This window comes from Olea europaea, chromosome 16 (genome assembly GCF_002742605.1).
Source record: "Olea europaea var. sylvestris chromosome 16, O_europaea_v1, whole genome shotgun sequence".
NCBI classification, from domain to species: domain Eukaryota; kingdom Viridiplantae; phylum Streptophyta; class Magnoliopsida; order Lamiales; family Oleaceae; genus Olea; species Olea europaea.
This window is the reverse complement of record NC_036252.1, coordinates 1,301,028-1,328,916: the sequence shown is the minus strand read 5'-3', so window position 1 is coordinate 1,328,916 and position 27,889 is coordinate 1,301,028. Positions and strand designations below refer to the sequence as shown.

The window sequence follows — 27,889 nt, the reverse complement described above, 5'->3', positions numbered from 1 at the left end:
GAAGTCAAAACATTAAAAAAAAAAAAAAAAAAGCTGGCAAGGTCTAAAGATTTAGCCTAAAAAGGCTAACCCTATATTGACACCATAGTGGATGGACAAACACGGACATGTAGTGCCTGAAGCCAAGGGCGGAGCCAGGAAAATTATCCAGTGCGGGCAAAAAAATTAATTAAGGTTGGATTTTGGGTTTTCGGGATCTAAGACGAACTTTAAATTTGGATCCTTGTATTATTGCATGCAATATGCATTCAATTTTTCTTATTTAATTTGTAACTCAAAAACTTGTTTACTTATAAATAAACTTTACAGGATATGGTGATTGGAGGAACAGACACAACATCAAAAGCAGTCGAATTTGCCTTGGCAGAAATGATAAAAAAACCACAAGTTCTAAACAAAGTCCAGCAAGAACTGGAGAGATGAGTAGGCAAAGACAACATAGTAGAAGATTCCCATATTAACAAATTTCCATATCTCTATGCTGTAATGAAAGAAGCCCTTCGTCTACATCCTACTCTTCCACTTTTAGTCCCCCACTGCCCTAGTGAAACATGCATTGTTGGAGGATACACAATCCCTAAAGTGGCTCGAGTTTTCGTTAACGTGTGGGCAATACACCACGATCCTACTATCTGGGAAAACCCTTCGGAGTTTTCTCCTGAGAGATTCTTGGATGGAAAATGGGATTACAGTGGGAATGACTTCAAATATTTTCCATTTGGATTAGAATGAGCCACGTTTGATGGGTCTAGAAAATTTTGACGATTCTCTAAACTTTAACTTCCTACTCCCCAGGGGCAGCCCAAATCTCAGTGCAGGCATGTGCCTACACTGGACATAAGGTGGCTCCGCCCCTGCCTGAAGCAATTGTGCACAGCAAAAATATTCTTTGCTGTTCTGGGCCATCTGATAAAGCCTGATGTTATCAATTTAACTTTAAATTTAGCCATGTTGATTTCGATTTTTCTAAAAATATGTTTCATCTAGTTCTTTTTTAACTACGTATTCTTATAATAAAATATTTAATACGTAGACTTGTAACTTTTCCTCCTTTTTAAGCACACACTAAAAAAAAAAAAAAAAAAGACCAGTCAAAGAATCAAAATCAAACAAAAACTTAATAGGTACGTGCTAATTGATCGAGAATAAATGCAGCATTTGTATGCATTGTAGGAGAGAGAGGTATGCATTGTATATCTGAGTTAAGAATTGGGGAAAATAGTAACAAAGGTCCTTAAACTCTTCAGTATGTTGCACCTTTTGTCCGAGATAAATTTGAACATTAAGGCTATATCTAATTTAGAGTAATGATATTTAGCGTCGTTGAAATTATAATATCAGTCTATGTGCGCACTAATATGACATTAAATAATATGAAATAAGTCATTTAATTTCACATTTCATTTAATATTTTCTTTAATCTCACACTAGCACCACATAAATTGAAGTTTAACCTCAGTAGAACTAAATAGCATTATTCTTTAATTTAAGGTCAATTTCAAATGTGATCAATTTTAATCTTACACGTATCATTATTTTATCAAAAAAACTACTTGTGTAGATTTTTTTGTAGAGATAAATTTACTAGTACTAATATGACAAAATTTAATTGGGTGATTTAAATTCTTTTTTCTATCCAAAATTCAATAAAATCTTGCCAACTAGCATTTTGTAAATCATTCTATAAAAACAGTCTATACATATAGCATTTCTCTTATTTTATTATTATATATACCAAAGTGGTGAAATGGGGTCGCTTAAAATTGAAATTAGAATCTAAAGAACTCTGTCTAGTCACATTTTTAGCACACACTTTAAATCAAATAAGTTGAAACCTCACAACACGGCAAGCAAATCTTACATTGAAAATTAGTTTGATTGATAATAGTGTCCATTGATGTTTTTGGTCGGGCGAAGACACTAAAAAGGGTAACAAATTTTCATGTCATTTCCTGTCCTTCCATTTGTTAGGATTGATAGTACATTTAGGAACCAAATCCCCTAACCTAGAAAATATGTGTTTTTCCATTTCTTGGTTCTCACTTAATCAACAAAACAAACTTTTAGTCACTTAATTTTTATTGTTGTGAAACTTATCTATGAAGTTTATATTTGGCTTCAGTTTAGTCAACAATAACAATTTCGTCGCAAAATTTAGTGTCATTTCATATGTGACAAGCAACTTTTTGATAATACGAGTGTTAATAGGTATCGTTGATATTTGTGCAACAATTACATATTTTGGCTTTTAAGATTCTTGCTTATATAAGGTACAATTTTGTTAGATTTGCATTTCAATAACTCATTTTTCATTAAAAGAAAAGAAAAGAAAGCACAACTCTATATAGGTGTCTAGTAAGCTAAAAAAAAAAAGGTTGAACTCTAATCTTGAAGGCCCTCACCACCTCACCTCTAGAGTTTTGTGAGGAAGGTAAATCGAGGGATGTGCCCCAGCAGGCCATGAAACAAGAGTTGTCTGTACACTGCGCCTACAAGTAGTCCAATTCCATATTTCGGGAACCGAACCTCCACACTGCGGCTGCCAACAATGCGTGAGATAATATCACTCCTATCTTTTACACGACTAAGCTATGCCCTGGGGGGTGGTGTCTAGTAAACTAACATTATAAGGAGTCCATATAAGAAAAAATCTATTTGCAATGTTACAAAAGACGTTAACTCATATATCAAATAATTATTGATGACCAACTAAAATAAAATTGAAACATTAGTGATAAGTTTTTGAAACACAAATAAGTCGAGTGATTAGAATGAAATTTCGCTACGAAAAAAATTAAAGAATGATAAAATAAAATAAAAAAGGGGAAAAAAAAAAGAAAGAAAAGAAAATTCTTTTAACAAAAAGAAAAGGCCGCCATTGGTTGGTTCCTGTCTTTTGCTTTTCCTGCATCAAAACTGCTCTTACTTGTTTTGCCAAATATCTTTTGACAAACACAAACATTAGGCATTTTGCACAAATAAAAGCAAAAAGGTTTATATTATCGTTCTCGATTTTGGGTTCATCAATTTCTGTATATTTTCCTCCCATTTTGTTTGTTTCTTGACAATCCAACACTATTTATTTCTAAAATAATATATAGAACATCAAAAACCATTTTAAGCAAATAAGCTAAAGAAAAATAGTATGGTCTTTTGGGTTATTGGAAATATGGTGATTGGTTTCTTTTGGGCCTCACATTCTCGGTAAAAAAGAAGGTTTGTCATTTGGGTTGATGAAAAATTGCCAAAATATGGGATTCTGAGGTGCAGAGAGACAGAAAAATGAACGAAAAACTGAGTAGCATTATCAAGGTGAAGAAATCACAAGCTGGTGTAAAGAAAAGGGCAAACAGCATATTTTCGACAATGTCGGTTGCCCATGTGGATGATGATGACATTATTGGAAAGAAAACCAAAATGCAGGGAGAGACAATATCCAAAGGGCATAAGAATTATGAGCTCATGCTTAATTTGCAGCTTGGAATAAGGTACTAAAATGCTCTTAATGGATTCAGTATTTCTTTATCAATTAATCTTGTTATGTTGTGGCCCTTAATTCCCATTTTGGAAAGGGGGAAAAAAAAGGAACTTGTGTTTGAAAAGATTAACTGCATTCATGGTTTGGATTCATATGCAGGCTGTTCTTGATGTATACATGATGCGTATACGTGATCCGTGTTAGTCTTGTTTCGCATAAGATTAGAGCGATTAGATGAAGTGCTACAGGATTTCTGCATGATAAGAAGATCCTTATAAGGTTAAAAGGCTAGTTTTATATAATATTTTTGGACCTTCTATGCCTAAATATACTGATTGTTGGACTGTTGAAGGACAATATGAATGTAGCAGAAATGAGGACGCTAAGATGGATGTGTGGACACACTAAAGTGGATAAGATAAGAAATGAGATTATATGGCAATAAGTGGAGGTAGCACCAATTGAGTCCAAATTAACTCTGAATACTTGATTTGCTTCAGAATGGAGTGATTTAAGTTACTAGTTAATTATGTTCTTCTTGATATGTTGCTTGATATATATTTCTATTTGTATCATCAACCAGACATTCTGTAGGAAGACCTGCTCCAGCTACATCCCTTGATCTGAGAGATACAGCTTTTAATCCCAAGGAGAAAATATGGACTCGATTTCCTCCGCAAGGATCAAAACATACTCCACCTCACCAATCGTGTGCATTCAAATGGAAGGATTACTGCCCCTTGGTTTTCAGGTCAGCCACTGAAACATATGTCCTTTAGTGTTAACAGGGACTCATTAATTCTGATGATGCTTTGTCCATTTGCACCAAATGGCCCGATTAGACTCAGTAATTATGTCTTCAGGACATTAAGAAAATTGTTTAAGGTGGATCCAGCTGATTATATGATATCCATATGTGGAGATAATGCACTTCGGCTGCTCTCGTCTCCTGGAAAAAGTGGAAGCTTCTTCTACTCGACCAATGATGACAAATACATGATTAAGACCATGAAGAAGTCAGAAGTAAAAGTAAGTTCCCATATGCTCAAACTTGAATTTATGCTGGCATGAAAATATTTATATAATCAGTTACTAATGACTAAAATTTCAATAAGAAAATGGATAATTTGCGATTTTCTTTTTCAAGTTATTTGTGCAAATTGATGATGGAACAATGAACATTAAAATTCTGTTTATGTTTCACAGTGAAACTCTAGACAATCTTGGGAGTAAGTGCAGAATTTTATATTCAACTAAATAACATCCTAATCCTGCTCAATAATATATTGCAGGCGTTGATAAGAATGCTTCGAGCTTATTACAATCATGTTCGAGCCTTTGAGAATACTTTGGTAACCAAATTTTTTGGCCTTCATTGTGTGAAAATGATTGGACCTGCACACAGGAAGGTAGTTAAAATGATCAGTACTTTCTGTCATCAATGGTAATGCCTCTGTTTTTATAACTGTAGGGTTTTTCTATGCACAGGTGCGGTTTGTTATAATGGGAAATTTGTTTTGCTCCGAGTATGCCATTCATCGACGTTTTGACTTGAAAGGTTCTTCACAGGGTCGTGTAACGGACAAACCTGAATCTGAAATTGATTCAACTACCACTCTCAAGGATCTTGATTTGAATTATATCTTCCGATTGCAGACATCTTGGTTCCAAGAGTTCTGCAGGTGATGACTTTCGACTCTATTTTTATTCTTTTACTGGAAACACTTTTACTCCTTATCATAGTTGCTTAACTGATAAAACCCTATGAAAAAGACTCAACAACTCGAAATGGTTGAACTTGCACTCAATTCAGTATCCAGCACAGATAATTATCCTTAACATTCTTTTCATAAGCTGAGATTTTCCCTATGCAGGCAAGTGGACAAGGACTGTTATTTTCTTGAGCAGGAGAGAATTATGGATTACAGTCTTTTGGTTGGGATTCACATTATACAAATATCACAAACTGGGGAGCCACTAAGAATGGAGGCTGGTATTTTCCCAGTCCAGACTCCTGGTATATATGTAACCTCTATATGTATACTCCTTTTTCACATAGTGTATGTTTGGTACACAGTACTCAATAATAATATTTAACTTCTTTTTCTTATTTAATACTTGCTTAAGTTGAAGATACGTGAAAATTTTGTAGGGGATAGAGATGAAGATGGTGGAGAAGCAGCTCCAGAACTATCTAGGTCAGATTTTGATCCTACCTCGGTATAACATGCTAATCCATGTTGTGTGAACTTCTTTAAAAATTTGAACTTCCTAATACTACTTTTTCACTATGAACTAAAGACCAGTTTTGCATCGATATTCATTGGTCAAACCTTCTTCTACAACATTTACATGTAGAAGAAGATAAGATGCTTTTAATTTTAAAATTCGACTTAATGATAGTGTTTTTGGTTACCATTAGATTAGGTATGAACATGCCAGCGCGTGCTGAACTGGCGACAAGAAGAAATGACAGCGAGTTCGCTATGGAACCAACTGGGGAGTACTATGATGTCATCTTGATCTTGGGTATAATAGATATATTGCAAGATTATGATATTAGCAAGAAGCTTGAACATGCATACAAGTCATTCAATTATGATCCAACTTCAATATCTGCCGTTGATCCCAGCCAGTATTCGAGGCGTTTCCGTGATTTCATCTTCAGAATCTTCACACAGGACACTACTTAAAAGTTAAAACAATGTTAGAGGTGATTAAATTGTAGGAACATATGTGTTTTATGATTCAGTTAAGTATTAGGTGAGCCTGCTGTAATTGTAAATGCAAGAATAGAAGATTTTGGGTTAGTTTTTTTTGGACCCAATATTTTTGTTCCAGAAGTTGAGGAGAGTATACAAATTCCAATGGAATCAAGGCATTGTGTTTATACCTTGCAGAATTTTCTCCAAAATCAAACCTAATGCACATGCAGTTTCTGAAGAAATAAGCCACATTTGGAGTTAAACTTAAGAACAGTTATTCTATTGAAGAACGAAAAGGAAGGTTAATTCAACCAGTTACTTAACATCATATCCCAAGCTTATTATTTTTGAAGAAATATTTCGAGTTAGGTTTTTAAGATTTACAACTGAAAAATAGCAGCAGTGATTTTACAGATAATACTTATGGTAAATTTACAGTTTGTCTAAGAATTAACAGACAATTTTTCTTCGAACAAAGATTACTTGAGGAAAAAGACGATACTTTGCATATGAAAGATGCAAGACTGTAAATGATGGAAGGTTAAAATTGCATATCAAAGGGCGCGGAAATCATTTACTCTTAGATTATGGTGCGAAGATGAACTTGTTGTATCTTGGACAAGCCACATAATTCTCAATACTTCGTTTATTATCTTAAACAAGTCACAATATTCTCGTATTATAGTTTAGAACTTCCAAATTTTCTGGTTGTTTTCAGTCATAACACGAAGAATTTTCAGTTCTTCTCTCAACCAAGTCCCAGTCCATTTTCCTTTTTGCAACCATTAAACATTTTAAACTTAATTTAGGAGAAAATGGTTGTGCCTTTTCTGGTTTAGGCTGTTCTATTTTATGCTTCTACGTTTTACTTACTATTCTTTGACTCAATTTCTTGGTCCAGGTTGCAACAACTGCAAGTGAGATGGATGTTGAAGGTGGAAGAACTGATCTTGAAGCCACCATAGCTGCAATATATGCTGATGCCACAATAGCTTCTGGCAAAATTTCTCGGTGGAACTCCTACCCCAGATGAACATCAGAAGCAGGGTCCTGACACAGATGTTAGGCAAACGGGCCATATTGAAGGTGAAGCAGAAGCAGAAGCAGAAGCAGAAGCAGAAACAGAAGCCATGCCCAGAATAATCGAAGGCTAGATTATGAAACTGAATGGCAAGCTTCTTTCCATGATGCATTTCTTAATGATTATGGAATTTAACTTCATAATCATCGAATACAACAAAATTACGGGAAATTGGTGACTCAAATAATAATTTGTCACATAAGATGTTAAGTGTAATCGCAGACTACAAGACATAAGAGTCTGATGATTTTTCATCCAGCAATGACGTGTCGGTTAATAATGTTATGATTTCATTAATTAATTGTCATTTTCTGATAATTGATTTTATTTTAATCAAAATCATGATTGTAAAAAATAAGAAAATATCAATGATCTAAAAAGTGTAAAACGTGATTGAGCCTGGAGGCTATGCTTCAAGTTTTAAAAGCTTAGGCGAACCTAAGCGATGCCTATAAGTAAAAAAGTATTTTTCTTATTTTCAATATTATTTTAATTTTTAGTAATTAAAATCATAGATACCAAACATCTAAAATTATAAAATAATATATTTTATTAATAATTCCTACAATTAGTCAATTATATAATTTTCAATTTTTGAAATGCACTAGACTATTTTTATATTTTCAACTTTCAAATAGACAAGTCCGACTTGAAATTTTCTAACGTGTTTTCATTTTTGACTTTTGTATTCATAAAATTATTTTAAAAACTTGAAACTAAAGTCAAATAAAAAGTTTTAAAAAAATGAAAAATTAATAAAGCACCTCAAGGCGAGGTGTTTCACACCAGCCTCTCACTTAGGCACCGCTTAGACGAGTTATTTCGAACATTGTAAAATAATCATAATTAGATTGGATTAGGAAGTAACTCATTGTAATTAGTTCCATATATTTATCAAATGTTTGGTTATACATTGTTTTGTCAATTGAGATTATAAGGCTGTTTCACATCCAGGTCCACGATGAACAGATCCTCAACCAATACGGGGCGCCATGGAAATCCATGGCCCAGGTTGCCCCGGACAAGCAGCCTTATTCTTGACATTAATATAATAATTAGTGGGATGATTGATTAGGGTTGGAAGACCAATAAAACTAGTCAACTTCTAGTAAGTCAAAAAAATTAAACCACTGTTTGTTTTCCATTCTTTCCCTATTAAAATGAAAAATATGATCGTTATCCATCACATCAAATCACTAAATTTGAATTTCTATCTCTTGTGTGGGGTCCATAACGACTATATTTTTCATTCTCATTTTTACAAAAATAAGAAACAAATGCCAAATTAATAAAAACCAATTCAATATAATGGGCATTTTGGTTGTGAGTGATAGATAGGGGTGTCAATTTGACTAGTCGGCTAGGCTGTCGATGGCTCGGTCCGAGAAAAGTCCAAGTCGGCCCGACGTAGACTCGAGCTCATGACGAGCCAGCCTTCAAAAAATAGTTACGTGTAGCAAGCAACAATAGTTGCTTGTGTTATATTGCAGGCAATTGTACTATTGCTTGCAAGGCAGCTACATGCGTGGGCTACATGCACGCATGTAGCTGCCACACACAGCTACACAGGCTACTAAGTAGCTACTTTTGCTTCTTCTTTTTTTTGTTAAATGTTGATCCAACTTGACTCAGTAAGTCCCCAACTGAGATTTTTTAAGCGAGCAAAAGTTCAGCTCAACTCGAACCAATAAAAACCAAACCACTTTTACTCAAGTTGAGCTCGAGCCTCGAGTTTCAACCAGCGAACCGACTTGACTTGACTCATTGACATCCCTAGTGATAGATATTAATTCTTCTTTTGGTCACTGACAAGTGTATTTATTACACTTATTTGAATCATTAAACTAGAGCAATTATTATTATTTTAAATAAATTGATGCTTAATTTTGTGTATATTTTGTTTTTTAGGTGCATTTCAATGAAAAACGATGAAAGTGAACAAAAGGAACGGAAAATTGGCAAAAGGGGATTGAATCCAAAGTTTGGAGACTAAATTGCAAAGTAATAATAGTTGATTCGAACATACTATCCATGATTGAAAAAGGTGTGGAGTCAATTAGATGGAATTGAAAGTTGAAAGACCAAGGAGACATCAAAAGGAGCTAAAATGGATGAAGACCGAAATTGAAGGACCAAAGTGCAATAAAAGAAATTTTTTTTTTTTTTTTTTTTTAAAATATGGAGCGCGTGCAAGGGCCTATAGTGGCGAGTGTGCGCAAGGCAAGATTTTGGGCCAATGGGCCCAGCTTCCCTTTTTCACCTAAATTTCTTATGGAAACCAAATTTAACCTAATATTTAAACGAGAGAAGACGGGAAAACGAAGGGGACACATTATCATACATATTTTTCACTACAAGGAGGTTAGCATATGATTCAAAGGCGATTAACACGAGAGATTGAAAATTCAACGTCCAGATTGAAGATTAACTTTCCAATCGTTGTTTTCAATTTCGGGTATTTTTTTCAAATCTTTTTGTGTGACTCATTAAATAACATGCTAGGATAATTATTTTCAAATATTGAATGAAGATGAAACCTTTTATTATTTGTTTTTAATTCAAGACAAGTAACTTAGTTGAATTCCATTATAAATAGTGCCGATGATTATTGTCGAGTAAATTATAGGGGAAAGTATAGGTCTATTATGAATGACCTAGTAAGCCGTTGTGTAGAAATTTCAACTTCCTCTGTTATATTTTAAATTATACAAAAAATTTTAAAGTGCTAATGTCTTTATTTTAAAGATTAAAACTCTCTGAAAATTCTCAAAAAGTTAAAACTTACGTAAAAAGTTTATTTTCATAATTTTATTTTTATTAAGATGAGCGAGTTTTAAGAAATTAAAGTATGTCTCGATCAATGATGCCCATCATTAGAAATGATCATCATAGTCTGGATGGCGATGAGATCCTGATTTATTTTGCAAAAACTATAAAGAATCTTTTTGAATATCTTGTGTTAAACCTTGAAAAATCTATTGTAAAGTATTGGATTTCAAATTTAATGTGACGACAACGGACTTGTAGATTCGTCATGATTACAACTAGTGATTATATATATTTCTTTTTAACTACATATTTTTAGTAAAATAATATTACATGTAAACAAAAAAAAAAAAAAAATTCCTTCTTTTTCAATCACATATTCTCAAAAAAACACTATTCCAAAAGTTATAACATGAAATAATGGGGGCCAAACGGGGGCTTAGCCTTTTTCATGGCCTTGTAGAATTCCATTTCAATGTCCTTGATCAAATCTTGCTCTACCAAGCAGTACAAATACGGCGTCATTGGACAAGTTATAGCTAGGATGGTCCTTATTGCATCCAATTCAAAATTGGAAGTTCTAATTATCCAACTTATTTAGACTCAACGTGCGAAAATAAGTAATTAAAAAGCAACAAGTCACTTTTAGTTGCTTCTAGGTGATTAGTTAATCAAATTCAATTATCTTATGGTTTGAATGTCACAATCAATAAATAAAGCAGTAAAGAACACCAAAGATGATCGTGGAGAAACTCTAACTGCAGAAAAACTTCGAGCACTTTACCAATCAATAATTCACTATAAACCAAAGCAAACTTACAGTACGGTCCAAACTCGTAGAACTTTTGACCTCGATTCATACATTCTTCCTTGACCCTACTAGAGGTATGCTTCTTCAAAACAAATTCCAATTCTTGGTTTATATCTTAGCCCTTTGGACTATGTGCTCCTGACGCAGACCTCGACTTCTGGTACCTCACTTTAATCCTTCTGAATTTGTGCTTCTGAAACAGCTCCCAATCCTTGGTATCGATATATCTCCAGTGGATTAAGTGAAGAATTCCTCGTTCTTCGGTTGGTGTTTGATCAAACGATCTGTGTCTTGATTAGTAGTTTAACGTTTCAGGATATGAAAATATATGGCTCAATATATATCTTAATTAATGGAATAATTTATGGTTCAATATAGGAAAAAGTGTTTGGGATAAAAGGGGATTGAAAATTTAGTGTTTGAAGCAAAACAAAATTTTGGATGTTGACCTGTCGCTCGAGCTCTAGGCTAGCAGCAACTGAGCGGTCGTCAATATTTTTATGATAACTTTCTCTTTCAATATCGGATTGAGGTTGTTTAAACTATGTTGGAAAGATAACTTGAAGGACTACAATTCTTATACAAATAGCATTTTCCAAATTCGAAAGTCTTCTCTGTGAAAAATGCATTGTAAATTGTAACTAAGAATTTGGAGCACAACTTGTGTGGCTTTTTGGCACCCTTTAGACATCTAATCGCATTTCCTTGATTATATTTGATCGTCTTGGACATTTTTGACATCTTGGACTCCATTAAGACCTATACTACCAATTGTTAACTATTTTAACTTTGATTATAACTCGATAAACTCTTAATATAGTTCAACTAGGATTTTTTTTTTTTTTTTTACTTAGGAAATTGTCAATTATAATTTGGACTTAACAATCTCCTCCTTTGATATTCCGTGACAAAATCATTTATTTCAAAGTCAAAAGACCACTACAATCTACTTATTAAATACTTTTCAAACTACACTTCAGCAACTTGTCAACCAGTTTCCTAAAACACATAGAAACCACAATACCACAGGAAATGCAAGAGAAAACTAATATGAATTATAAACGACAAAGATCATATAACTAAGTTATTAATATGTGTAACATCAAAGCATGCAATATAATATGAATTATAAACTTAGAAATAAATCATAGAATTTTATATCAATATAGACAAAACACAACATTATACTAATAATAAAATTCTAGCAAATATATTAAATGGCTTCCCCTAAGTCATCTATCAATCAAAAAATTCAATTTTCTTAAAATCTCCCCTTAAGTTATATAATCAACTCCCTGAAATAAATACACATCTATCTCCCTTTTTGTCATGAATAATAAAGAAAAGACAAGTAATGATCATGCATGTATAATGATGAAAAATTATCAAAAAAATGTGATAGAAGAATAAAAAAAAATTTATTTTGAGACCAACTTTTTTTTTTTTTTTCATGAATTTTCATCTTGAGCAGTTATTTGCTTACCCAAACTTGCATAGTTCATAAAAAGGTAAATTTTCCCACATAACTTATTCTAAACCTAAATGGAGTAAATTGTATGGTTCAAAGAAGTATCTTGGCTCAAAAAGATTTTTTTAGAACACAATGATATGGTGGTTGAATATGGAGATCAAGGAATGATGCTTTGAATCTTCAAGTAAATATCTCAATGGAATAATATGATTCAACACACTCTGAGAAGCTCATAGAGAAGGATATATATTGGGAAAGGTGTTTGGATAAAAAGGAATTGAAAATTTAGTGTTTGAAGCAAAATAAAATTCTGGATGTTGATCTATCACTCGAGCTCTAGCTAGTGCTAGGCGAGCAGCAGTTGAACAATCGTCAATATTTTCATCTTAATTTTCTCTCTCAATATCGGATTGAGGTGATTCAAACTATGTTGGAAAGATAACTTGAAGGACTACAATTTTTATAGAAATAGCATTTCTCCAAATTTGAAAGTCTTCTATGTGAAAAATGCATTGCAAGTTGCCAGTAAGAATTTGGAGCATGTGGAGATTTTTGACACTCTTTAGACTTTTAATTGCATTCTCTTGATCATGTTTGTTCTTCTTGGATATCTTTGACATCTTGGACTCATTCAGGACCCATACTACCAATTTTTAATTATTTTAACTTTGATTATAACTCGATAAGCTCCTAATACAATTCAACTAGGACTTGATCTTGACTTAGAAAATTATCACGCCATGTCAAGAATTAGAAAGGGTGATTCCGTTTTGCTCCGACTCCGATTTGCTCCATTGTGAACAGACGATGCCGGGGTGGATTCGTGCAACCCAGTTTAAGGGGACTCAAATTTTCATGTCCAGCACGATCCGCCACCTAGTGTACTATGTTGCCACTGGAGCTATCTCCTACTATGAAAACTCGTCCAAAATTTGTACGGTCATTGAGCCAGGGTCCAAGGCTCATAGGCTTTGCCTTGTTCTAAAAAGCAAAGCCAAAGGAGTGCAACACACCCATCATCACAGGCGGCTAGGCGATGGTGCTCAGGAGCACATTAGAGATAGACCGAAACAACTATGGCTCGATTTGTACGTGCTAGACTAGTGAAAATAGTGTGGTACATGTACCAATCAGCTTGGTTAATGCAAAATCCACCACCATGAAATTGAAGTAACAAAGGAAGTTTGTCAAAGTCCTCAATATTCTTTTCAGGTAGATATATTTGTACCTTTTGGTCCGAATTTGCAACAGTAACAACGTCTTTGATAGTGATTCCATCTACAAAGTCCTCATGAGGTAAGACACGATCAACCATGAACTTGAATTCGAGCGGTCCAGTCCTTGCCCTATAAACCGAGCCATCATCAAGACTGTTAGCCGTCCCAATACTTCATCAACGATCTTTATGCCTTGGACCATGGTGTTAACCGGAATGGTGGATTGTGGGTTGAGAGATTCTAGATAATTGTACAAAGAATTATGAATGGATTGAATTGGTACCATTTTATAGATGTAGCGTGGGAAAATGTTAGCAAGATTACTGCAATAGTATTATAGACGAGTTGGGTTCAGTACAAGAAAATGTTTGGCAAGGACAAGGGTAGTTCCATGATTTTCATTATTGGGGTACGTCTTTATACTTTATAGTGGAAAATGCTATTTTTCATTCAATTGCTTTTTCTTTGTGGAGTGGAGAAAATAGGGTTCATACTGATTGTTAAAATATTTAGATAAAATGGATGGCTAGCTGAGATTTGTTATGATTATAGTAAGTGAATTTGATTAATTTTTAGTTTGATAAATGATCTGTGAATCAAGTTTTACTTAGTAAATTAGTTCGAAATATTTGATCAATTTTGAATGGATATTTTGAAGATGTTGATCATGATTCATGTATTTAGAACACAAGAAACGCGTATGACTATTATTGTTCAAATTAACATGTGAAAATTTTCATCAGATGTCATGGAACTGGCTTGCTTACTTCATTTTAAGATTCTTACGAGTCAGTTTCCAAAGTCAAACTTTAATTTAATTTTACTTGTGATATTCAATGTGCATTCAAAAGGTCTTGTACTTGCGCTATCACGTCATGTGCACTTATTACTAGCACGTGGAACGATTACTGGTAATCTTCAATACGAATAGCATTACTCTTGAAAAAGAGGGATCTTCTTTGTAAGGGATATCAACGTAGGGCTGAAGAAAAAGTTCACAAAATTGGTATATTGGGATGAAGTATTAATAATTTCTTTTAATGATAAAAATAATATATGAGGAAATTAATATTAGTATCTTGTTCAATGATAATATTAGCATTAAGAAAATTAGGTTGGATTTAGTAGCTCTTAACAACTTACCATAAATTTGTTTGCAAACATCGCCTTCGATGTCAATTGTCGTACCTAACTAGTAAATAGGACACACGTGGAGGTTGAGTTGTAAAGTTCATAATTTGTTAATAATTCATGGGATAATTGCAACTGAGACTTCAAACCTTTTAAAAAGTTACAGATTTTTTTCTAATCTTACATTTGTTGTAACCATCACTCCAAACCTTTCAAAACATTGCGGATGAAGCCCAAATGGATGGATTCCATCTATATTACTATTAGTTGACAGAAAAATTGGACTTTGACCACATATTAATTAATTATAAAAGGGCAAAGTGGTAACCTTATAATTTTCACATTAAAAAACTTAAATAAAAACAACAAAAAAAGGAAGAAAACAAAATAAAAAGAAAAAAAATTCTTATTCTCCATCCCCCTCTCCCTCTCCCTCTCCTCACCTCCATACCCTAACCCAAAATCAGAAATCTACCATCACCACCACCTAGCCCAAAATCGACCACCACCCAAAATCGAAAATCCACTATGCATATATGTATGTGAAGTATTCGATCAATTTGTTGCTCAGATCTTTACAATATTGGCTGCTTTTACCACCAGATTTTCCTTCGCTACAATGTCTCGACCGACAACCTTGTAGCCCCCTTTTGGCCCCCCAATTAATTTCCATTCCATTCCATTTCATTTTTCTCCCTCCTATTTTCAACCACACAATCTTCTATAAAATAATATTACATGTAAGTCAAAAACTTTTGTTTCTTTTGCAACAACTCATTTTTCAAAAAAAATACTATTATATCGATTTTCATTTCCACAAAATAGGGGCCAAACAGGAGCGTAGTCATTACTACAATCGTGCTGGTCGGTGTATCGATGTTCAGCGCAATAAAGTTCATTGCAGCGGCATCGAAATCTGATCAACCCTGCCTTCTTTCGGCAACCAGAGCATCTATTTACCTGCCTCTTCACTACCACAACTTCAACTAAAGCGAATTATTTTTTAGATCTTCACTCATCTCCTCTACATCCCAACCAATGAAAACCTGAAAAGAGAGCTAGATCTGTAGAATTTCTCGCCAAACAAAAGAGTTTTATGCTTAGCTCTGTCTGCTAACATGGCATCCTCTAAATACGTGACAACATCGACAGAGGAAGATGAAGCAGCTGTCACAATGTTGAGAAGAAGATTTTTTTTCCTTTTTATTTTGTTTTCTTCTTCTTCTTTTTTTGGGTTGTTTTTTATTTAAGTTTTTTAATGTGAAAAATATAAGGTTATCATTTTGTTCTTTTACAATTAATTAATGTGCTCAAAGTCCAATTTTTTTGTCAACTAATGGAAATATGGATGGAATCCATCCATTGGGGCTTCATCCGCAATGTTTTGAAAGTTTTGGGTGACGGCTGCAACAAATGAAAGACTAGGGAAAAGTCTGAAACTTTTTGAAAGGTTTGGAGCCTCAGCTGCAATTATCCCATAATTCATATTCAAATTATCGCTAATGAAATTATAACTTATTTTCAAGTCTACGAAAACACGAGGTGTACAATTTAGAATTTCGGATTGATAGATAGGGATTTTGGAGAAATACTAATTCGTTTTCTATATTTTGTTGTTCAATTTTCTAAAGAAAAAACTCACACAAAGCAATAATTACTGCCCTTTCAAGAGAGTTTATGTTCTATAGAAATTTTTCAGTAATCTTTGAATTTTAGTAAATTGATGAAAAATGTGTGGATAAAAAAAGGAAAAGCTTTTGATTTATGTGTAATATTATTTTAATGAAAAATGTGTGATTAAAAATGAGTACTGTAGAAAAAATAATGTAGTAGAATGTAAAATAATGAGTGACAAACCAGAGCTTACTAATGGTCGAATTTTTTTATTTTCAACCTTCCACTAATTAAAACATCCCATCCCCAGTGATAGTTTATGTCGAAAAGTAGTAAAAAGACTTATTTGACTCTCGTATTTTTAAACAAGTCAAAAAAAAAAAAATATATATATATATATATATATATATAATTGGAACTAAATGTCTGTCTCTAGTTTTAAAGCATGCAAACATAATTTTTAAACAAAAATCGTCATTAAGATAAAATATTCTAAGTAATGAAATATTAAGTATAAAAATGTGAATGAAAAAAGTAGGCAAAATAAAACAATAAATTAAAGTCAGAGAGTTAAAAAAAAAAAAAAAAAAAATTGATTATGACCACCCATTTATGTTTTCTTCTTCTCTACTACCCTTCTTTTACCACCTTCAATTAACTAATTATACTTTAGTTTATCAATAATTCCGAATTTTAGAAATAAGAAATCATTAATTAAATTAGATGAGTAGTTTAGACATTTTGTAACTTAATTGAGACAGACTGCTTACTATTTCAAGACAAGGAATTGTTTAATATGAATTGAACACTTCAATCTCTATCTTACTTGAATAATAATAGCATAATAATAAGGCATAAAATTGTTATCTTCTAAATATAACGCCAACCAATGATTAAAGAAAGGGATATGTTTCCATATTTAAGTGATTTAGCATTAATTATATACCTATATAAAGTTCATGGCTTTGTAAATTTTTTTAAACTTGTGAGAAAAATAAGTTGTGTGGCGATGGAAACCCTAGACAAGGCCATGAAGATGAAGGAAAAAGTTGTGGAACGAGGGTCCGAATCGAAAGTAGAAGACGAATCTACTTCTCGTGTTGTGTTAGATCTCGAGCTTTTTAATTCGGGTTCTTTTCGTGCAAACGAGTCATCAAATGAGGAGGGACGACGATTAAAACCTAAAGTATTTACATGCAGCTTTTGTAAGAGAGAATTTTCTACTTCTCAAGCGCTCGGAGGGCATCAAAATGCCCATAAACAAGAACGTGCATCGGCCAAGAAACGACATGGCCTAGTAATGGAAGTAGCTGCGCCGCCGCCTCTTTTGGCTGGAGGCCGCCCACGGTATCCTTACCATCCTTACTCCAACTTTGCTAATCATCACCAAATAATCCCTTTTTATGGCACTTTGGATAGATCGGTTGATTCGGTTCGGTCCGATTCCATGATTCATAAACAATATAATCCACGGTTTTCTTCAAGCCATGAAAAGTTGTCTAGGTCATTTTTTATGAATGAAAGGCTGTTGACGCACCATCAAATGAATGCTGGATTTGGCCATGAAAAGTCTGAAAGAGGCAGTGCAGCTCTTGTTTTAAGGCTTAATTCTATGGATAATACAGCACCAATTAAGGCAATGGAAAGCAATATTAATAATCAAGAACTTCGACCGGGGCATTCAAATAATGATCAAACTGATGCATCGGGTCTTGATTTGAATCTGAAGCTTTAATTTATTCATTTCTTTACTTAGTGTTGTTCAGTTTTGATTTAAGAGTTATTACATATTTCCACTTTTCTTGTAATAAAATATATTATTGAATCAAATTACTATCATTTCTCATTATGAATTTCAAATTTCAAATTTAAAATAAGTCATTGTTTGTTGATAATAGAGTCTATGATTATGGTATGGCATGTAATTTAATGATTTTTTACTCTCTCTCCCTAAATTAATGGAAAAAAAGACTTAATCAGTATAATTTTTGAAAGCAAGACTTAATCAATATTAATTTTTAAATCAAACATTTTTAATGTCTTCTATCCAAAGTTCAATAACCCAAATAGGTTGGAAAAGCACTCAAAAATATAAAAAGGGTTTGAAAATATGGTTTGTGTTCGAAAGCTTCAAAAGGTTATGAAAAGTTTGGCGGCTGAGGTTTAAAATTCACTTTTAAGTGAATTTACTGATAAATAAAAAAACAATTTTAAATAAATAACCGTTTTTGTGAAAGTTAAATAAGCATATTTTGAAAGTAAGAATATGTCTAGTTCTGGATGTGATTTACCCCTATTTATTTATGGTTTTTTACTTTAATATCACCATTTTTGTGAATCTATATGCAATTTTTAATACTTAATATTAAACATGCAATTTAAAAGATTAATTGGATGTTTTCCTTTAATATAAAATGCGATATAAATTAAGTAAATCATTCAGTGTATACCCATGTGTATATATTTACATAATATATACGGGGGAAAGAAAGAAAGAACAAAAGAGAAGTTAATAAATTTATGTGTTTTATTACGAACCAAACCCCCAATGTTTATATGAAAGAATTAGGGTTTCAAAAGATACAACAATCAATAATAACTAGTATTGCAGGTTATAAAGGTCATTTATAAATATTACTAAATTCACAACACTCTACCTTGAATGACTATTTACATAATAACTATCTCATTGAAACATTGTTTGGCAAAAAATTCAATGGGACAAAAATGTCAACAATGAAAAAGAGTACAAATAATTTGAAGTAATAAAATGTTGCTCTTTAAAACCTTGTCAAAAAAATTCATTGGGATAAAACTTGATCAATAGAAAGACAATACAGTTACTTCCCCTAAACTCAATTCTTGTATCAAGCAATATATCTTGTATGTTAATATCTTCAATATTGAATACGTCAATGTCTTCAAGAAAATTCGGTGGAACTAAGCTTGATAATTAAATTAATATGATGGTTCAAAAAATAACTCTTGTTAATTTTTTCAAGAGTTTCATACATATAAGAATTATTATAATGGTAAATGTCTTGTATGTTATGGACATTTATTACACAAAGAATATGTTTCGTTACCATCTTATGAGGAAAAATCCTATAGAAAAAATTCTAATATAGGAAAAATAGTACATAATTCTTTTAAATACGTTACAAAAATTGTTTCATTAAAAACCTTGCTAGAAAAATCCAATAGAATAAAACTTTGGTTAAGTACAATGCGCATTTACTCCCCTCGTAATAATATCATTTGAATTAGATGTTTCAAGAATATTAATCTTTCAAGGTAACATTAATAACTATGTCAGATGAGTTGACTATATCAAATTTATTACATACATATCAAATTCTATGCATTGTATCACTAATATAATAAAGACTTATGATTAGATCCATCACATGATAATTAAAATATTTATACAAGCTTTCACAAAATTCATATGCAAAGAGTTGTACATTTCATATTATGACTTTATTTTTTCTATTTTCATTTGCATAAGTATACACTTTTAAGTATTTTGACTATAGATCCAGAACTTCATGTTTCTCAGTAAATTCAATATTCTAGGATTGCCTTTCAATTATTTATTCGATCGATATGCTTCGACGAATTTATTTCAATTCCTCACTATTCATAATATGATATAGTACATCAAGTGTAAAAGTATTATCGATAATTTTTTCTTTTTCGGTTCTATTTATTATATAATAATATAATTTATAGAGATATTTCAGTTTTCAATATATCAGGTACCTAAACCTCTTCTGAAATTTTGTAATTTGATATGTCTAAATACTCGTAAAGAGTATATGCCTCATCAATAGGACCATTTTTACTAATTGCTCCATTTTTATTTGGAGATTTTTGTATCAGAATCGAATATTATCATGCTCCAAGTGTGCAATAAATTTATCGAATATAATATTAACTAATCGTCCTTCTAAGAGTCAATTCGAGTTGGAGCATTTAAAATTGGTATACGATATATTGTTAATCTCTTTAGTCAGCAAATGCATCTAAGTAAATTATCTTTTGAACTTATACTTTTAACTTTTTAATTCCTCCCTTGATGCTGAGAAAATTGTTAATTCAAATCAACAATCAGCAAATCGTGTTATAAAATATCACCAGTTAGGGTTTGGGATATTGTATAAAAATTCAAACTATGCATTCATTCTCATTATTCCTCACTTTCCATGTCAATGCAATGTGGTGAACTAATAATATATATTGCACTATCAAATAATTAAATGAAGAAATCAGACTCCAACCATAAGCCAATTATAATGGAGAGAATTTGAAAGGTTAGCATGATACATATATAATAGTAATTTGTTAAACAAGAATCGGAAGTACTTTGTTTTCAATGAAATTAATTAAAGGCATTTAACAAGCAAATTAGTTAAACTATTTATCGACATCCCAACTAACACATATTAAAATGTTGCTATTTAGGCTCGCTAGGATTTACAAGACATACTGTTTAGATTGTGTAATTTGAAAATTATGCTCGTAATTTAACTTTTGAACAGGAATTTCACAAACTTCAAGTTTCTGATACCATACAATGATCTGGTAGATATATTATATTTATTATATACAAATAATATCTAATTAGTCAACATGGAAGGTGACAGTCCCCTTTTATTACCCTAATTAATTTTCAAAAATATAGAAAATTCAATCTCTATTTTAGCAAGTGGTGATTAATGATCGATAATAGAGAGAATAAATATCGTATAGAAACTCATTGGATTGAAGAATCTTCTAGTTCTTTGTTGAATGTCCATTTGAATTCTCTATTTTCGCATCATTATTAATCCAATGATGATCCAACCGGTCATGCCAAACAATAACACATTTAGTAATTAAACTTCTAATTTTGACATTTGAATAAATATTCAATTAAACAAAAGACAAAGTTAATTCTCAAAAAATATGATTAACTATGACATAAAAATCAATATCCACATGACATGAGTTGTATACTTTTCTTTAGGAATAAACCTAATTCAAAATAATATATTCATTGAAACATGTGCTACTTCGAAAGCACGTTGTATTTTACTATGGTTTCTTCAAGAGCAATATATCAATATTCTTCTGTAATATTAAAATTTTAATTTCATGCTCTTCAATTGTAATAACATATTATTATTTAAAATATAAATTATATAAAAATTTACTCTTCAGGCTTAAAAACATAATTTATATTAGATTTTACTTAATTATGCTCTTTTAGAGTATTTAAATTCTAACTAGAATATTAATAATAATGTGTTATTTCAGGAGTAATAATATTTTATAATAGACAGAAATACGAGTATTGAATTTATAAATTATACTCGTATTAAAAAGAATAGAAACAAAATAATTAATCGAACGATAAGTGAAAAAATAGAAAATTAACTAGGAGAAAAGATGAAACTCACATAAAACATTAGCTTGAATTTATTAACGTGACTTGATTTCATAATTTATTAATACAAACATATATTCATACAAAATAAAAAATATAATTACTATGCATACAATAAAATAATTTTTACTTCTTCAAGAGCAATGAATCAATATCCTTCTAAAATATTGAAATTGTAATATCATGTTACTATGAGACAAGTAATATTAGCTGAAATATTAGAATAATATAATTTTTCCTTTCAAAGTCTAAATAATATTCTTTGGGAATATTAATGAAATTGTAAATTGTGTTTCTTCATGAAAGCACAATTAGAAATAAACTATATTCAAGAATATAATATAAAAAAATTATATTTTTTCAAGAATAATAATAATATATTATTTTAAATATTGTATGTGTGAATTTGTGCTTCTTCAGCAGCAACAAAATAATACAACTATCATATTCCTTTTGAAATAATGCTACAATATTTTTCTGGAATATTGATTTAGATTTTTTCTTTTCAAAAACAATAATACAATATTCTTCTGAAAATATTGTATTGAAATATAGAACGAAAATAATTTACATTCATGTAAATATTTATTTATTATAAATTGGTATAATCAAATCGAATAACTATACATCTTTGTTACATAATTTAAAGTTAAGATAATACTAATAGTTTCTTTGAGCAAATTAAAATAATTTCTTTGTAAACTTAATGGCTAGAATTCCTTGTCTTTCTTTGATTGAAGGAAAAAATAAAAGTATGTCGTAATTGGCTAAAGATTCGAAGAAATAGAAATAATTCCGCTAACTCAATTGGTTAGAACATCGTGCTAATAATTTATTATAAGTTAGATAAAGAAAAAGAAAGAACGAAAGAGAGAATAGAAGCCAATAAATTTTTATTTTTATTTCTAACCAAAACCCCATATTTATATGAAAAAATTTAAAATTATAAGGGATACAACAGTCATAATAATTAGGGCTGCAGTGATATAAAAATCATTCATAAATACTATTATATTTAGTCCCCATTTGGTGCACATTATTTGGGAAAATAATACATTTTTTCCATCAAATCAGCCTACAATTTTTGACTTCAATATTCTAAGGCAGGACCCATGATGTGATGTTTAAAATGCATTCTTGTTGGAAAAATGTGGAACAAACAAGAAGTTTAAATATGTTTTTTACATATGTTCAATGGGAAGCTTCATTTGGGAACTATTTAAATAAAAGTAATAATCAAATAACCACCGATCATGTGTATGTCACGTAGAACAACTGTCGTAGTGAGCGATTGTGAATAGCATTATTCGTTAAATAAATTTGGATGTTTCATCATGATTACGATAATACTTGCACAATCAGTTCTCACTTTTAATAATTTTAAATGTATAATTTTCCTGTGACCAATAAAATTATTACATAACATAAATTGATGCAGTCCCAAACATGAGAAATATGGATCACTTATTTAGATGGTTTTTAATATTTTATATTTATTTAATTAAAATTTAGTATATATTTGCAATTTCTAGTTGAGTTTGCATTAGGATTCTTCATTAGCAACTGAATAAAGGTTCTTTTGCTCGACTTGGTTGACAGATCAAGCCTCAAATAATTACCATGGAAAGAAATGGAGGATGCAACAACAAGGAAAAGATGCGTGCTCGTCTGTAGAGACCGTAATCAACGATGTATTTTTATGATTATGTTGATCATAAAATTTATTTACATTTCGATATTGATAGAGTGACGACGAAGTTTAATCACAATTATTAGTACAATCACAAGTGACCACCGGAAAACTACTACATCCACGCAATAAGTGAAGGCGAAAAGATAGCCAAACATGTCCTCATGGGAGTGCATTATGTCATAATGCTTAAGACAAAATGTCTATTGATGTGTTTGATGAAATGAATTGAATAAAATGTGAAAGTATTAAAGAAGAGAAAATAGCTAAATATTTTACATTATAATACCACGTACTAAACATTCCACTATGAATAGATTTACAAAAGATATGGGAAGCTTAATAAGGTAAGGCAGGCAAAAGGGCCAAGCCTTTCTCGTCTTGGTTCAACTGCAAGAACAACTCAAACTTGTTTGGACGCCTTGTTTTACGAGCCATCGAGTTTTTTTGGCTCAATTTTGACTTATTTTATTATTTAAAAATAAACAAAAATGATCCTGCTCAACCTATGAGCGAAAGGATCAAATCTAGCCTACTTGGTGGAAATGAACTAAGCTTGAGTTCAACTTAACCCATTGCGACCCCTACATCTACAAGAAGAATTGTTTATGAGGATTTTAAGGGCAGTTTATTGCATACCAACTCCACCCAGCCCAAGGAGTTCTGTCCTAATTCGACAAGTTCATTTTAAATCAATGTAGCTTTTCGAAATTTGTTTTGGTTGAAATCTATTGATAAATGATTGAAATTAGACTTTTCTCTAAAGCAAAATGAAGATTTATATGTTAAATGACCGAATATTATGTACACACTCGTGGTATTTAAAGTTTCAAGTAATTACGCTAATGGTCATAAAAGTTATTTCTTCTGTAAATCACTCAAACGTTTAAATATTACATTAACATCACTCAATTTAAAATATTAACATTAAAATCCACTGTTATGTTAATTGCCAACATCTCAGTGTTATTTAACACACGGAAAATTAGTCGCTAAAAAGAATAGAGAAATCGAGTTTACCATATGATTTAATCAAAAATTTTACCAAAACTAAAGTTGCATTACATTTTCTTATCTCAAAGTGTTTAATCCCCAATTCTAATTTCTCAATTTTTGTTGACTTGGCATAATGAATAAGGATTTGATGATCATTGGCATAATTAACCCATTATGGTTAATTATAGATACCATTAATACAATTCTACAATGATAATTGTTTATCAGCAGTCCATTCCACCAGCGGATGCTTGTTGCTTTTTCCCTGTGTATACAAAAGTAAAAAAAATGTGGAATTATCTTCATACTCCCTTTCTTTCTTCCTATGCCTGTACAAAAACAAAATCTCCTTTTTGAAGGAATCATCTGTCCACTCACTGTGTACACCAGCGGTAGATGATCAGAAAGAAATGCTCTACTTGGGTATTTTGGTTTGCACCCAGCATGCAGCAGAAAGAGATCTACACATCTTCATGTTCAAGACAGATCTTCCAAAGAACAAGCCCTTTTCCGAATAAGCCAATTCATTCCTAATGATGAAAGAACTTGACATCTGATTGTTTCCAACCTTCACTTACAGAACCATCTATGGCTGTTTTTTATAGCTAAAATTGCTAACCGATGATTGTACTGGTATACTTCTCAATTAATCCTTTAGAAGATATATGCTCGATCTCAAAGTGCCCGTATCTCACAAGGGGAATGTCGGCCATGAACTTGTGCCAATAGCTGACCAGGTCCGCGGGTAGATCTGCAATATCACCAACTCTGGTAAAACCTAATCAGATAGTTGACAGGGGCCAACTTCGGAGAAGTGAAGATAAATCTGATGAAAAAAGGGATAAGCTATTAAGGGATAAATCCAACTGTTGCTGCAGTCCTTCTAGCACCATACAAATCATACAGATTGTTCTTCAGCAGTCGCAATAGTGATCCTTTACTTCTATTGTTCCTTGCAGACCGTGAAGCACTAAGCACATATCATGTTAATCTCAATTGAAGCAATAAAGTCCTTATGATTCCAATGTGTAATGCATTAGCTCGAGCAATTAGAAGAGTGAGAAGCCACTTAAAGTATTGAGAATACGTCTTTGCAGGACTTCAATATACACACTCTTACCATATCCCATTTAATACTTGAATGAATCCAGGCAAAGACCGAGAGAAAGGCCAGCTTTCCAATAATTGCACAAGGTGATCAAGTTTCTTATGTTATCCACCAAGGGAAGAGAAGACCTATACATGAGAGCCCCAATCCCCTCCACTACAGCTACAGTTAACGCAGCAGATAAAATGTCCCAGTCCCCCGTTTGCCCTATTACAGTAGCGAAAGCAGTCGCACAATAGAAGCCCACCAAGAAAAACAGTAACTTTGTAGGAAGATTTTTCCTCAGCTCCTTGATTCTAGCATTCAACTTGACTTGAAAAGCTTGCATGGCCCTAACAAGCCTAGTTCCACCAGTGTCGTTTGTGGAAGAATTTAGTCTACCACCATCAGCTGCACTTCTGATAGACCATGCCATCCTCCTAGACAATTGTAACAGAGGTTTTAGCTTACATGCGTGCACGAATGCACTTTAAAAACATAGAATCTAAGATCTTGATCTAACCAATGACATGGCATCACGCAAACAGTATTATTATTTTTAATAAATCTCGATGAGAACCAGTGTAACATCACTATCACATAACTTTGTTGAACATAAAAGTATAACCCACGTGAGAAAATGCCAAATGCAAGAGTGAAAATTTGTCAAAGGAAAACGCAATGCAGCTAAGGCAATCAGATAAATGGATGGTCAGAAACCTTGATCTGGAAGGTATTAGGTGTTTGAAACTTGTGAAATAGCCAGGTGATGGCATTTTGGTAGCAATTACCATGGACGAACCTGCAAGTCAAAACTCAGAATTAATTTGAACCTTAGGCCAATGTTTGACCACACCAAGCCTTCTGCTCAATGAATAGAATATATTACGTATTTTCAAGGAGTTAACTTTTTCATTAAAAAACAAAATAAAGAAACTGAAGCAGCCTAATTATGTTAAATCTGTCCAGGCAAGTGACTGTCTGTGCATGTTTGCTGTAGAGAGAGAGAAGAGAGAGTGTTTTAGAGAGAGAGTGTTATGATATGACAGATATATGAAGAAAGTATATAGAAATGGTCCAATTTCTGTAGCTTATGCTTAAAGCTATAGAAACTGATTCCCCCAACGAGGAAAAAGTAAACTTACCTTACTTAAAAGTAGGAGACGTTTGGCTAAAGTCTTGAAAGCAAAAACGTAAGTAACAACTTACCTTAAAAGTTTAATATATATTATTCAACTTTATGTATACTCCATGAACTTTGAATCATTGCATTTATCTTGTCCAAGTTTAAATCTTGTTTCAGTTATATAACTATATTATTCAGCTATCTTACTATCAGAAAAAAAAAGACAAGCGTGGGATTAACGTTTTGATGTAACTCGTCACGTTAATATTGTCGTGTTTGATCAATTAGTCCACCGTTTTAGAAATTCAGGATGATAAAAAGCGTTTGTCACTTGAAAGATGAAAAAATGTTTGTACATGTTTTAGCAATTAATTCAAGTGGATGAAAATATCACACGTGTCGGGTTATATCAATAAATAAACAAAATTTTAATATATGATTTTTGTACAAAAAAAAAAAAAAATGGTTTTTGGGCCTGAAGCCCCCTAAATCCAATCATGCCACTAATTAAAATTTAATAATAAAACAACAAACAAATATATTAGAATTCTACTTCTAATGAATTTTGGAGAATGTAAAATTATTCATTTATGAGCTTTCAAAGGTTTGATCACTATAATAAAAGTAATAACACACATCTAGTTATCTCAACAAATTCCACTGTCCAGAGGGGAAGTTTACCAACAGCGAGAAATTGTAAAAGGATGCCACAAAGGACACCACATTGCACGCAAAATGTAATACCCCAGCAAATGAATTACAATCCGCCCCAATGTCTGGAACTTTATAACAGATTAGGTAATAATATCAGATTAAAATAATTCGAAATGTCAATATTCATCACTTTCTTCACAATTAAGTCTTTTATTATAATCCTTTGATTCTGTAACCTAGTAATTTCACTTTCACCATTCTTTTTCACTCCAAAAATCAAGTTCCAGTGCACGCTTAGAACAAGGTTTCCCAACATAAGAATTTTTTTTTTCAATAAAAACTGGAGCAAAATTTTAATTTACACGCAAATCCCCACTAAAGTGGTCTCCTTGGTTCTAACGGAGTAAAATCTTAAATTCAGATTACCAAATAGAATTTCAATATAGGGGAAAAATAATTAATGGGTCAACAGAATTTACCTAATCGAAGGTATCGACGGAGAACCACCAGGAAGTCAACTTCTGAATTTAGTTTGTCAGAAGGTTACGCGGAGTCTGGTGAGTGTATTAGTAGTGGTTGGGCAAGCAGGGCGGTCTTGTAGTTTTCGGCCCAAGGCGAACTCCATAAGTAAACC

The 27,889-nt window shown here is 32.1% G+C and overlaps 3 protein-coding genes and 1 pseudogene across 6 annotated transcripts; 2 read left to right on the top strand and 2 right to left on the bottom strand.

The window, feature by feature from the left end:
- The first annotated feature begins 2,931 nt into the window (after positions 1-2,931).
- Positions 2,932-6,355, top strand: LOC111411633 (phosphatidylinositol 4-phosphate 5-kinase 4-like). Of its 3 annotated transcripts, none has more exons than XM_023042147.1 (8): positions 2,932-3,488; positions 4,062-4,229; positions 4,342-4,507; positions 4,771-4,887; positions 4,967-5,160; positions 5,353-5,495; positions 5,631-5,676; positions 5,901-6,355. In XM_023042147.1, the coding sequence occupies exons 1-8, from the start codon at positions 3,283-3,285 to the stop codon at positions 6,169-6,171; spliced, it is 1,311 nt and encodes a 436-aa protein (XP_022897915.1). In that variant the 5' UTR covers positions 2,932-3,282; the 3' UTR covers positions 6,172-6,355. The 3 variants fall into 3 exon arrangements, with proteins under 3 accessions (XP_022897915.1, XP_022897917.1, XP_022897916.1); XM_023042149.1 differs by having other exon boundaries at positions 5,906-6,167; XM_023042148.1 differs by lacking the exon at positions 2,932-3,488 and adding an exon at positions 3,518-3,929.
- Positions 6,356-13,045: 6,690 nt separating this feature from the next.
- On the bottom strand, positions 13,046-13,731 carry LOC111412900 (annotated as a pseudogene).
- A 3,552-nt stretch (positions 13,732-17,283) lies between these two features.
- On the top strand, positions 17,284-18,009 carry LOC111412899 (zinc finger protein 1-like). Its single transcript, XM_023043767.1, has one exon. The coding sequence runs from the start codon at positions 17,284-17,286 to the stop codon at positions 18,007-18,009; it is 726 nt and encodes a 241-aa protein (XP_022899535.1).
- Positions 18,010-24,442: 6,433 nt separating this feature from the next.
- On the bottom strand, positions 24,443-27,882 carry LOC111411631 (ycf20-like protein). 2 transcript variants are annotated; one of them, XM_023042145.1, is made up of 3 exons: positions 27,735-27,882; positions 26,196-26,277; positions 24,443-25,915 (listed from the first exon to the last, which is right to left on the bottom strand). In XM_023042145.1, exons 2-3 carry the CDS (start codon positions 26,267-26,269, stop codon positions 25,519-25,521), a joined length of 471 nt encoding a protein of 156 aa, XP_022897913.1. In that variant the 5' UTR covers positions 26,270-26,277; positions 27,735-27,882; the 3' UTR covers positions 24,443-25,518. The 2 variants fall into 2 exon arrangements, with proteins under 2 accessions (XP_022897913.1, XP_022897914.1); XM_023042146.1 differs by lacking the exon at positions 26,196-26,277.
- Positions 27,883-27,889: the final 7 nt, after the last annotated feature.